The following is a 13298-nucleotide window of genomic DNA, read 5'->3' as shown; positions in this document are numbered from 1 at the left end:
AAATCAAATATTCTGGTCACTGGTATGTTAGTGATGGGAAAACCAGAAGACTCTATGCAGGATTGGTTGTTTGTTCTGTTAACTGTAAGAGCCTAAGGAGACACATAATTCTGAAATGACTGTCGTGTACCAATTTAGCAAAAGATGTAAAGAATGGATGAATGGGGTGAGGAATTACTATTGTTTTAAGCATGAAAAATGCTCCGATGTTATAAATGCAATCTCAGGCTATTGTGAGTAACAGTGGACTTGTGCAACTACATACCATGATTGGCTGTTCAGTGGTAATAAGGGAAACAACAATATTTTGGGAAATACATGGAAGTGGCTGCTTTCCCAAATTAGTAGTACTTAAACAGAGAGACATAAACGGTGCATATTTTTTATTAAGAATATGTGGGGTGTCATCACTTGATTTCCCATTGGATTGAAGACTGGAAAAGCACTATTAGTAACCCCAAATCTGAAACAATCACTATGGCGACATTACTGGAGGTAACAAGCACATTCAGATACTGCCAGTAAAATGTATCATTATTCAGCCACTGCTCCTTCTGGTGAAAGTGGGGGAAATCATTGAGGTTAAAGATGAAATTACCTATAAAGAACTATCCGCATTTAACACACATGTGAATAGGGAGGTAAGAATGAAAAGATGCACTATGGGACAATAACGTTACTTTGCTCAATTGATCCAGGTTCTGGGTAAGAAAATGTAGAGTAGGCTAGGGTGCCACAAAGGGAAAAGGTGTCATCCAGAAAACCCTGGAGCGCAGTTTAAAAATAACCGTCTGCCAAGACCTTCAGTAAAAAGAAAGAAGGAAATATTTAAGCATACTGCAACCTGTGCCCAGAGATATCTATGTATTTTAAGCCATCACAGGAGTCTTGAAAGGACAGTTTAACCTTTCAAAGGTTAACGGCATGGCAAGGATAAAGACGCCAGGCGTGCTAGAACAAGCCAACCAGAGGTTTAACAAAGCTTAGGAAATGAATCACATAGGATTGGTTAATCCATAGGAAATCTATTTTAGTCAAAGAAAGCTTGCATTGATGCTAGTAAAGAACATTATCTCAGAGCTTGGAAAAATAACTCCGAACCCTCTGCCAGAGCATTCAATGGCCTCAGGGTTAAAAAGTCCTGAGAATACAGCTGATAGAGAATGCCTACACTTGCAGGTGGTGATGTGAAAAGCATGCAGACATTTCAAGACACAGAGAAAGAGAAACACAATATTTGCTGCTCTAACATTTTCAGCAGCCTTGATTTTTGCACAGGTTTTCTTCAGCATAAGTAGGACTTTCTAATACCAGAAGACACAGCAAGAGAGAGCATGGTGTTAGCAGAGCCCTATATGGGTGTTGGTACTGAGAATCCTGTAAACCCAAGCACAATCTGAGGTAGAAAGGAAGAGAGGAACGAACATCAGAGGGAAAGAAGGGGGTTAAGGAAGTCATAACCCACCACCAGTTGCACTGCCTGTTGTATTGCTCACACAGCTAATCCTGCAATGGTGGAGACGCAAATCAGCTGTGTGAGCTGATCCTCCCCTGCCCTCCACCTCCCCATCCACACAGCAGCTGCATCTAAGCCTTGCCATCGGGGTACAGACGAGAGGTTGTCAGAGTTAAAACCCCATTAAGGGGCATGCAACAACTCATGAATTTCAGAACTTCTGCAGAAACAAGTAGATATCGCTGCAGACATTATTCCCAAGATGTGCGCTGAGCTTTTCTCCATGAGGGCTTGAAACAATTATTTAAATGGGAAGTGCACTGCATTGCCTGAGGATTCAGGGATTTAAGACACACAGATCCTAGACTTTAATCTGCATTTGCAATAGCCATTTCATATAGAATCACGATACAATAACCAGAGTTGTCAGGGTCACCAAGAATTGCGCACAACTGATCCGTATTTAGGGCAGTGATTGTATACATTGCAAGCTATTTTTTTTTCCTTCAAGAGAAATAAAAAGATCTGTTTTCTATTCCTTTTATTACACTATGACATACCAATGATACTGTATTTAAAACAAAGACCCGAAAGAGAACACAAAGAAAGAATCGTGGCCACATGTATGGAGATGCTGTAACCTTAAAATAAAAGCTAAGACAAGCTACGTGTGCTCAATCCTTCCGAAAACTCTAACCTTTTGATTTGAAAAACTTGATTCGGATGATGCAGTTGTGTAACAGAACACCTTTCCCCTGGGTCTGCCCTCTCGCTGCCCACATCCATGGGGTGCATATGCCAGAGGAGGGCAGTTAGCGCTGTGAGGCTCCTGTACCAGCCCCTTGCCCAGCAGCAGGAAACCCTCAGGATCGTGTTTAGTGAACTCTTTTCCATGGCGCTGGGCTGTGACAGTGCCAGCAGGCAGCACTGAGGCACAAGCCGTGGCAAGGCGGGACCCTCGGGCAGGAGTGGACCTTTCCTGGGTGGGGGTGGGATGCACGGACACGCGGGCCAGACCTGCCCTATGTGCGACTCTCGCATTGGCAAAGCAGTGCCTGGAACACTTCCCTCCCTGAGTCAAGTGCGTTGCTCGCTGGTGCTCTGCCGCCTAAAGAAAGGTGTTCTCTCTGCTGTGCTTGATGCTTTTGTCACCGTGTTAATCAACGCAAACATTATTTTAAAGAGACGTTCCAGCTGCAAATAGTATATGCTCCCTTTCAGTTTAACTGCAAACATTTATAACGCATTTCTTGCTGAACTAAATGCAAGTATAAATTTGTGTGCGTGAAATGAAGTTATTCAGAGTACATACATTCGTTTACTTTTTTAAATCTACCTTTTTACTTAAAGAATAGACTATCCACACACACACACATAGACTTCTGTTATTTACAGAAGATCGATGTTACAGAAACAATTATGTCTTTGACAGCAGGTTTGCTGAGTATGATAAGACCATTGAAAAATCTTGCTAAGAATCTAAAGCCCATAAAGTATTGAAATTAAAGCCCCTTCTTCTTAAAGTCCTGTAACAAAATTGCAGATTTAAGAGGACTGTCTGATTTAGGTGAAAACTCCAAAGGTTGAGTATCTGGGGGCGAAGAGGAACAGCCGCTGCTACTTGGAACAGGGGACACAGGGAGGAGCTTGCGCAGCCGCTGTGTGATGCTGAAAGGGAAATCAGCAATCTCTTTCACCGCAGCCTGGCACCCACAGCTCTTCCCAATCCCGTTCCGCCACAGAGAGGTCTGACTCAGCTGAGGAAAGTGGATTTTCAGTAAAACTAAAATGACGAATTTTATCTAATGAATGATTCTCATAAAAAAAAAAAAAAAAAGCAGGTAGGCTAATATGACTTCACATAAGGTCCTCTTGGTCCCACTGCTCCACACCAATCACTGAAAAGATTACAGCAAGCTTTGCAAAGACAATACAATACATTTTAAGCAAGGGTTCCAGATTTATGATTAAATTGTCATTACTGGTAAAAGTCTGCTGAATGAGGGTGTTTATCTTGGTAAATGTTGACTTATGCCATCCCTCCTCTCTTCCCTCTAGACCTCCCCTCCACACAAATTTGTCATGCATTTCCGGGTCTGGACAGTCCCAGCTGTGAATTTTATATCCGTCCCAGCCAATTTCACACTAGGGGAGCTACATGGGGCTGACAGCCGGCCGGTTATGAGGAACTGAGCTAGAAAATAAACTGTTTTCCAAAGGGGAAAACAGACTTATGACAGATTTACTTGCAAAAGTACGAACCCCAACCACTTACAAAGGTAAGCTGCTAAGTACATGGTTACCTGATGGTGCGTGCCATCTTCACTGACACATTGTGTGCAGACTTCTTCATCAACACAGCTGTCATTAAAAATCGCCTGTCTGTCTGGACAGAAGCAGCCTTCTGTGGGATAATCCTTGCAGACACTGAGTTTGGTACTATTATCACAGTGCTTTATGCAGGCTTTGTGGCAGTGATCATATGTCAAATATGGGGGACATTTCATTGCTGAGGAAGACAGAAAAAAAAACTATTTAGATAAAGAGACCTGAAAGGCAGATAAATGTTTCCACTCACACGTCCTTTAGAATTCTGTTCAGGTTTTTGAAAGCCATCATCTGATGGACATAGTTTGCCTTCTGCAGCCACTAACAGCTTTGAAAATACATTTTAAAACTAAGGAAATCCACAGTGGAAAGCGATTGAAGGCTTTTGCTTAAAATATAGTCCATGCAGAAATCATCAAGCCGCATTTTCAGACCACAAGCACCAACAAAGTATGACTTACCCTTATAATGATACAATGGCTTACATGAGCTTTACATCTTGCCTAACTTTGTTTTCAACACTGGGCAAGAGACATAAGAGATTAGAACCACCTTAGCGTGTATTAGCGAAGCACTGGTAACGGCGCATGGTTAGGAGAGATCCAGGACAGACTAAAGTGTTGAACAAAGATATTTTTTTTGACAACTTGATAGGCGTCAGTGTTCCCAATCAACTAAGGGAAGCTAACAAACAGAACATTTTGATACTTCAAAACCGAACCTGCTGGATTTCTGCTCCTTATTATCTGAGTTGCCTTATTAACGGAATTAACTGCATCAATGAAGGTTGCATTCCTCCCCCTAAGCCAACACATAACATTTTTACTGATGAGCTCACAACACTGAGGGCATTGTCTCTAAAAGCAAACACAAAATTAAGGCTACAGCTATTCAAGAAACCTATGGACACAGCTTCCGTACTGTGTAGTCCCTTAAGTCTACTTATTTTTCACTACAGCTTCAATTTGGAAAAGTCTTTCTTATTTCCCAGTTTGTGACTGCTGTGAGGTTTATAAAACTTTTTTTTCAGTCCCCTGACAAAAAACACTGAAAGAAAATTACTGAATGAAGACCCAAGCTCCCAACCAAACAAGCATTCATCAGCTGAACTGTCTACACACACCCTTCTTAGCAGCCAAAGGAAACAGAAATGTCTTTAGCATTAACCCTTTACTGTTTCAAGCCATGCTAAATCCAATTAATTCTGGTGTGTTGGAGTCCATGGTTGTATGTGGGGATAAGCATCATAGTTCAGTAGATGCAGAGGAACTTGAAAAGCCACAGGAACTTGATGGGGACTCCAATCCCACTGTGAAATGCTTTGGCTGGATTCTGAAAACACAAAAACGTCTATCCAAGTAAAACAGGATAAATCACCTGCTTATAAACCTGTACTGGTAGCCACCTAGACTATACTACGTTTTCCAGTAAAAACTCATTTCCAGAAGCAGTTCTGTAAACATGGTGCCTAGAGTAAGCACCAGCACTAATTGCCTGTCATGGACTCACGTCAGCTATAATAAATGTGTGAAAATACATCCAACAGCACATAGTAAGGTAGTGTGTCATTTGCTTTTTTATTCCAGTGTTGACAAGCACAGTGGCACACTGGCTTTCATCCTGCTTACCTACCACTAGCCCCACAGCAAATCTAGTAAACCTGCTCTGCACAAAATTAGATTAATTTATTTTAGAGTTTAATGCAGCGTTTTATGCCCATCAGCATAGAACACGGACAGCTCTCAAGCAGAGGAAGGTACCGATGCTAATGCCTCTAAAGTACTTCATGTAACACAGCCCCTTCTCCTTCCTCCTCTTTGGCTAGCATTAAGGAGCCAGGTGTGTGAAAAATGGAATGAAGAACCATGCCCTGGCCTCCAGATAGGCTATCAAATAGCCTGTGTGCCTGTGTTAAACGGCAATGTTTTTTCAAGGAAGAAATTAGGTAGTTATGTTTTGCAAAAGAAATATAAACGAGCTCACATGAATGGCCTTGTTTTGAAGTCACCTCTGTCCTTGGGGCATGGGAATGAGATGTGCATAAGCAGCATCAAGAGATGGGGTAAGCTCCGGCAACGCCTGGAAAATCATCCTAACCATCCTTTCATCCCATTGACACAATGACAGCCAGGCGATCGTAGAAAGCCACCTCAGACATGTCACTGCCCTCATGCTCCAGAGATTTGGATATCTCCTACATGACTTTCAGGTAACTCTGTTTTTTGTATAGAAACTTCTGCCAGAGGTATGGAATGCGAGAAGGCACGAAGGACTCCCCACAGTCAGCCTCAGAAACAAGTATTTCAACAAGGCACACTCCCAGATGGCTATTTCAGTGCTCACCTCAAATGCTTGTTGTTTCTGAATGAAAAGGAAAAGACTGCAGGTACTAGCAAAAGGGAAAATAAGGCCAAAAGCCAACTAATAGAAGAATAATTCTTCTGCCAAATTAGTTTCAAAAGAAATACACCTCAAGTACTAGCCTGTATGATGCTACTATGATAACGTATTGATATTATATTCTGTTTGTTGGCTCCGTTAAAACATGACCTTTTCTTTCAAACAAGGAAGAGAATAATAAAAGAAAAGTGGGGGGCGGAGGGGTGGTGGTGGGGGGGAACAGTTTCCTGTAAACCTATGATTATTTCAAAGGCTCATCTCGCACATTTAAGTATTGACATTTCTTCGGCTGCTTATTTTTCGTTTAAATTACAGTAGCTATTCCTAGTAGATACGGGTTGGGAGAAAATAACCTCTATGAGGATCTACAGAAGGTAGAGTGAAAATTCAGAGTGAAAGATCTAGTGACAGTTTGCACAGAGATTCACTCTGACTTTGTGGCTCTAATGGATAAGACAAGACCGAGCATCCTTGGTTAAAGTACTAAATGGATATTTAGGCAAGGGGTGCTTTTCAAGCCTGTGACACACAGAGAAAGGCCCACGTCCTTTCAGGTGACAATGCCACTCCTTTCTTATCAGTAGTATAATTTAGCAGCTAGCTAGCTATCTCCCGAGGTCACATACTGCTGGCTTGCCTTTTGCCTCACCGTACTGTCATGTGCAGCCAAAAGGACAGCTAAAACACCAGTGACAATGAAGCTGAGTGAATAACGCACCAGGGCCAACACCTCATCAGCTGCCAGTCAACCTCCCTGCACTGCCCAGGCACAGTTTTCTGAAACCTCCCTTAACAGGTCTTCTTTATCCAAAGGAATATGTTTAGAAGGGTTTTTCCAGTGTTCCTGGGAGTGGTTTCAAGGCCGTGTTAAACCAACATAGATCAGTGCTGCCATCAAAAAGGGTAGTCCCCCCTTAATCTCCTCACCTCAGCTGCTGTTTCCTGCTGGCACCTTTTTCCCTTTTACAGCATGTGAGGACTACTGCCAGCATAGCATAAGGAGTGGGAATGCACGGCTGGAGATGGAAGAAGAAGAGAAAACTGTCCCACATCAGCTGAAGGCAGTTGTAAAGCCACCCCCGTACTATTGAGGTTTTTTTCATGATTTAAATCCTTCAGCTGTTATGGTCCTCACCGGCATGCCTTGCTTACACAGCAAACGAAGAGCAGCAGATAATCTCAGTGTAGCTCCACTACCCAAATCCTTCATTAGCAGAGATGGTTTAAAGGTTTCTTGTATCCTATTGCTTCTCTCTCCTCCTCCTGACCCTCGTTCTTGCTTCTTTGCCAGATATCACTGCCCCTCAGTTGAGCAGCCACAGCCTGTTATGCATTTGCTTTCTAACCTGTGCAACCCAGTTAAACAACCCAGTGAAAGACAAAACACAAAACCCTACAACAACCAGAATGGCTCATGAAAAACGGTGTTTCAAAGCAAAATATTTTTCCAGGAATCCCTGCAGCTGCTGAGTGCCACCAGCATCCTCCTCAAAGAACCACAGCTTTACTGAGCAGTACCAACTAGCAGTTTGCTTCATACACCATGCAAGCATCAACTACCTATCTAAATTTAATTTATCTGCAAGCTAGTATTGGCAAGTACCTAGAGGGTATGTCCATATTGCACATAAATGAGCGTAAAGAGCTGCTGAGAAGCACTCATGGAAACATTAGTACACGAAGATTAACAACTGCTGCTGCTGCCGCTGTCATTTATCTTCTGAGTATTTCTGCTTTCTGAGCAAAATTTGCTAACTGGTACTGTTACTTGAGCTACACAGTTCAAAGCTGACTTGGTCACCTTCACATGACCTACCATTTCTTTGGTAACTGCAGAATGAATATATCTCCGTCCATTCATTAATCACTATATACACAAGCTTATATCCAGGTGAATAAAGCTTCCTCTCCACACAAATCTGAATCCCAACACATGTCAATATTAGCAATGCAGTGGTCTGCTCTCATAAGACCCCACCTGGAGTACCGCGTCCAGCTCTGGAGTCCTCAGCACAAGAAGGACATGGACCTGTTGGAATGGGTCCAGCGGAGGGCCACGAGGATGATCAGAGGGCTGGAGCACCTATGCTGTGAGGACAGGCTGAGGGAGCTGGGTCTGTTCAGCCTGGAGAAAAGAAGGCTCCAGGGAGACCTTATAGCAGCCTTCCAGTGCCTAAAGGGGGCCTACAGGAAGGATGGGGAGGGGCTCTTTATCAGGGAGTGTAGTGATAGGATGAGGCGTAAGGTTTTAAGCTGAAAGAAGGTAGATTTAGATTAGATATTAGGAAGAAATTCTTTACTGTGAGGGTGGTGAGACACTGGAACAGGTTGCCCAGGGAAGCTGTGGAGGCCCCATCCCTGGAAGTGTTCAAGGCCAGGCTGGATGGGACTTTGAGCAGCCTGGTCTAGTGGGAGGTGTCCCTGCCCAGGGCAGGGGGGTTGGACCTAGATGATCTTTAAGTTTCCTTCCAAACCAAACCATTCTATCATTTGTTAGAAATCTCTATGATCTTTACATTAAGATAGAGCCCGTACTGGCAGTGAAGTAGAAACCCTATTCAGCAGGCATTCACTTGTAAGGGTGAGCTTGCTCAAGGGGTGCATGTTCTATGCCTCAGGGTTACGTGGCTATCAATGGAAGCTACAGGTTGCTGCAGCACACGTCTACTAAGCAAGGGTCTAGGAAAAAAATTTTAAAAAAATCAAAAAATCTCCCTCACTGCATATTGCCACCTTGGAGTAAATTTTCCTTCCATCCACTGACACAAAGCTGGAAGTCCACCAGATAGCACTTGACACATGCACCCTCCCAAAAAGGAGCAAGGAAAGCTCAGGCAGTGGAACTGAATGAGAACAGGATGGAGAACAAGCTCCGTCTTGATCGGATATTCCATCAAGTATATATACCCACCCAGGCAGACCAGTCAGGAAGGACTTGTACTGCTTGAAATGTCCCAATATGGCATGACAAAAACCTAAAAAAATGACAAGAATTCACTGGCACAGGGGTAGGGAAGCAAGGTACTCCAGAACTGTGCCATTGTTATTAAACACGTAGTGGTAGAGTGATTAAGCCACAGTGTCTATTTAGTCATTAATGTAACTCATATAATGTTCCTCTAATTGAAGCACCTTTTTGACGGAAGAAGATGATGCTATTGTTAGGACGCAAATGATTGTTTTATGCAACTAGTGTTAAAATGGGCAACTTCGGCTATCCTTGTACATGCTGAGTAACAAGATGGGAATTTGAAAACCGCGCAGAGTTATTACGGTTCTCCACTGACATTCAGGCTCGGACATTTCAATTTGCAAAGCCTGACTGAAGCACTAAATTTAGAAAATGGTTGGCAGTATTCTCCCTCTGTTTTCTAGGACTATATTCCAAACAGACTAAGTTGTTTCTTAAAAGATTCAGTCCGCAACAGCAACGTGTTCTTCAATAGCTTATCCTGGAAAGATATTTAAGACACTAACTGGAGGCTCAGGCCAAATTCAAATTCACATTCTTGACTTCCTATCCCATCATTCCCTCAGTCTGAGCTTAAAACATGAACAAACCAAAATATGTAGTGAGTTCTTGCTGTATCATGCCTTTAGGATGCTGGTTCTCCAATTCTGAAATGAAAAGTATCTGGGCGGCAAGAGGAAAAGAAAGCAAGGCAACAAGAACTGACTAAACTGGAGAGGCAGGAGATGTGAAAAACGACTGTGATACAGTACACTACATGAGGGGCTGGCTGGGAAAGAAAATGCCAACATACATACACACACATCTCAGATACCTGACTAAGCCAGAAACACCGTGAGAAAATATCTAAATGTCTGTAACCATCACTGCACACAGACTAACAGCAGAAGGTGTAGAATAAGCCACCTCAAGAGTTACTCGTTTGTACTTAACTATATGTTACATTTTGGGCAGATCTTTATGTATGCCTCATAATAGGGCTGTCGGGAGAAAAAAGAAAGAAAAAGAAAAAACAAACAAAAACCCCAGGAAGTTAGGGAAGAACTTCTTATGACTATAAGAATTTAGGGGAGTAGGTATACAAAACGACAACCATCTGGACTTAGCACCAGCATGCTTGTCCTGCGTCTTTTGGGCTCTGGGCAATTTGCAAGACTCACGTCCTGCTATACTGCTTTCTCAGCACAAACTCTTCACCTCCACAACACAAGCAAAACACAGCCAGAAGGAGAACCGGATTTGCAAAGTAAATTACAGCTGGTTTGTTCAGTGCAGCTGGCACGTGCTGGCAAGAAAACGCACCACAGAGAGTGGCTATTTCCCCATTTTAGCTGCAGCTAAAACCGCCCGGCAGAATCAGAGCAGGCTCTCAGTTCAAACCTGGCCCCACAATGGTTTGGTTGCTGCAGAGTCAGGTACTGTCACATAGCCGTGTTTGCCTGTGCGTAGCTTTTGCAGTATTTTTATTTCACAGGTTATTCCTCCAGCCTTGCAAGACTACTTTGCATTTTACTAGTTAGCACTTTACTAAGAAAGGCTTTTTCCATAATATGCAACTTAGTGGACGACAAACCAGTTACCAGATCTGCAATACCACTTATATGGGAAACTTGATTTGGAACTTCTGCCCCATTACACGGTATTCAAAAACTAACATTACACTGACCGTCATTGTCATCACCATCATCAAGTTAGACAGTTTCTATATCAGTTTTAACATATCATAAACCACTCACGACAGAACTCGGGTGTTCTCCAGTCTATGCAGATCCCGTTTTCCCTGCAGATGTGAGCGTAGGAAGTTATCATCTCACAGGCTTCGTCCTCATAGCAGCTGCTCTCTGCGCAGGCCTCGTAGAACATGTTGGGGGAGATTAGCCTGTGGCACTCTGCAAACCGATCGGAGAGCAGAAGGCGGCAGTGGCTCGTTGCGTGCTCAGAGCATCTGTCTTCTCTCCGGATTTCACAGATCTTCCCTGGCTCTTCCACCACCCAGTCTTGAATAAATACACTACTGTCAGAAGTGACAGAGCCATCATGTAACGTGAAGTCATTGACGTGGTTCTGGTCACACACCCCTAGGAGGGTGAGTAAAAGGAAAAGAAAGAGTCTGAATACAGTCAGCAATAAAATATACCTAGAGAAAAGAGGCACAGTACATACAGGCTGTTTGGGACCACTCATTGAATGCCTTATACCTATTATCAATAGAGGCATAAAAACCCTGGGTCATGTTTCACGTTTCCTTATTACGGGAGGTATAAGTTATGCCACAGAAGTATAAACTATACAATAGATTATACCATTGGGGATACCGTAGAATTAATTCTGCCAGGTAGTAGTACCCCTCACAAACCTTCCGCCTTCCCTACAAGCATAGGTCGTGTCTCTCACATAAATGTATATGTAAGAACCTAAAGTCAAACCCTCTTAACAAAAAAAAAAAAATCTCCTTGAAAGGACAGTGTGAAACAATTAAACATGAGAGATATGTAGCCTGTTCTTTCCACGGTATTATGTCAACGAGCTGTTATGTTGATGGCCGTAGTAGAGAAACCTACATAGATTAGCAATGTGCCAACAACAAGGGAATCAGTTCAGCCAGGGACTTTAAAGGTACAGGGCCACACAAACTACAATAACGTATATAACAGTTCAAGTCCAAGTAGGAAGCTGTTAAAATTACTAAGTTTTCAAACTTACCACAAAGTCCTTGTGTTCCTGAAGAAAAGCTCTTTGAATTAAGTTTAAGAATAAATTCATTGTTTCTTGGAGTAAATGTCAGATTATGTCCAAGATGGGAGAACTTGATTTCATGCATTATTGCTCCATAAACAGTGACTTCAAACAAACTGCTAGAATAGGGGATATGAACCCTTTCACCGTTAACAGCCACCTGTTTTCAAAAAGGCAAGATCATCGCATCAGTTCTAGCAAGCAGTTAAAATCAACCCAGTCTTACAGTTGAAACACATTTTGACTTCATAAGTACTTGAAGATCCAACTGAATCTGGACATAAGAATCAATTTGGCAAGCTGAAAATTTCTATTGAGTCTAAAAATGTACAGAACTAATTGACCTTCATTCTGTGTATTATATGAACATCTCTTTCAACATTTTCCCACATGAATGCATTCCTTCGTGTATATGCAGACTAGCAATCTAATGCCATGTAGTTAAAGTGACACCTACAAACCCTGATTATCAATAAACCTCAGTGAAAGTCAAGGCTGTCCATCACCATGTAGAACCGGGTGCAGGTGTTTTGGTCCATCCTATTTTGCTACACATGAGCCAGACGAGATCACTTTTGCAGGCTAGCTGACTCCTGTGTGTCTGAGGAACCCAGAGATTGAAAATGTTTCGTATTGAATTTGAATACTTCTGTGCCTATAAAACAGACATAATAAATACTAAGATGTCCTTCCATCTAATGCTGAGGTCCACCTGCACACAAGGTAAGAACCAACTCACTAGCTCTTCAACTAGCCAGTTGTGCATTGGTTTGCGAAGAATAGGGGCTGCTCTCCCACGCACCAAATAATAACACTGTGTAAAGGACCTCTGCCAACAGAGGAGAATCAGAGTGCAGTATGTCCTGTCTATAAGCCCCGCTTTTCTGGCAGAAGTGTCAGGGAGACATTGCCAAATCCATGTTCTTGACGTTGTCATACCAGCACAACAGGGAGAACAAGAAAAGAAACGTGTCTGGCTCATTATGTGAATGCAGATTGTATCATGAAATTAAAATGAGCATTTGCTCAGAAGTGTAAGAATAGGCTGCAAGGGGAACAGGAACAGCATAAAGAGAACAAATAGGTCCCCACAACCTGAAATTCTATCGCATGAGCAGACAACGCACAGATCACTTCATTGCATTTAGCTTACTGCCATGTCGCTGAAGAGCTGAACAGATACACCACGATGTTTCGCTTCAATGGAGTCCATACAGTTCATCTTTGGTGTTGCTCTGCATGGTCCTTCATGGAGGAGAATTTCAATGTCATGTTGCATGTCTCGAAATAAGGTGTAGGAGCAATTGCCGGTCAGCTTAAAATTCAGCCCATCAAAAGTGACAATGTGTCGAGATGAACTTCCTATACAAACACCTGCACATCAATAAAAAAAAAAAAGTCATATAG

General features: G+C 42.6%; 1 protein-coding gene across 1 annotated transcript in view; it reads right to left on the bottom strand.

Annotated features, from left to right (window-relative positions):
- The window catches only part of VWF (von Willebrand factor), a 145598-nt gene that overhangs the window by 32245 nt on the left and 100055 nt on the right, over window positions 1-13298 (bottom strand). The window contains exons 35-38 of the mRNA XM_054220138.1: window positions 13045-13265; window positions 11859-12051; window positions 10892-11233; window positions 3760-3965 (exon numbers count right to left, since the gene is read on the bottom strand). Coding sequence (XP_054076113.1) covers window positions 3760-3965; window positions 10892-11233; window positions 11859-12051; window positions 13045-13265 — 962 coding nt within the window. The remainder of the gene's footprint in view (window positions 1-3759; window positions 3966-10891; window positions 11234-11858; window positions 12052-13044; window positions 13266-13298) is intronic.

The sequence above is a fragment of the Rissa tridactyla genome, chromosome 1 (assembly GCF_028500815.1).
Source record: "Rissa tridactyla isolate bRisTri1 chromosome 1, bRisTri1.patW.cur.20221130, whole genome shotgun sequence".
Taxonomy (NCBI): domain Eukaryota; kingdom Metazoa; phylum Chordata; class Aves; order Charadriiformes; family Laridae; genus Rissa; species Rissa tridactyla.
The sequence above is the reverse complement of the archived record's forward strand: the minus strand, read 5'-3'. Positions and strand labels throughout refer to the sequence as shown.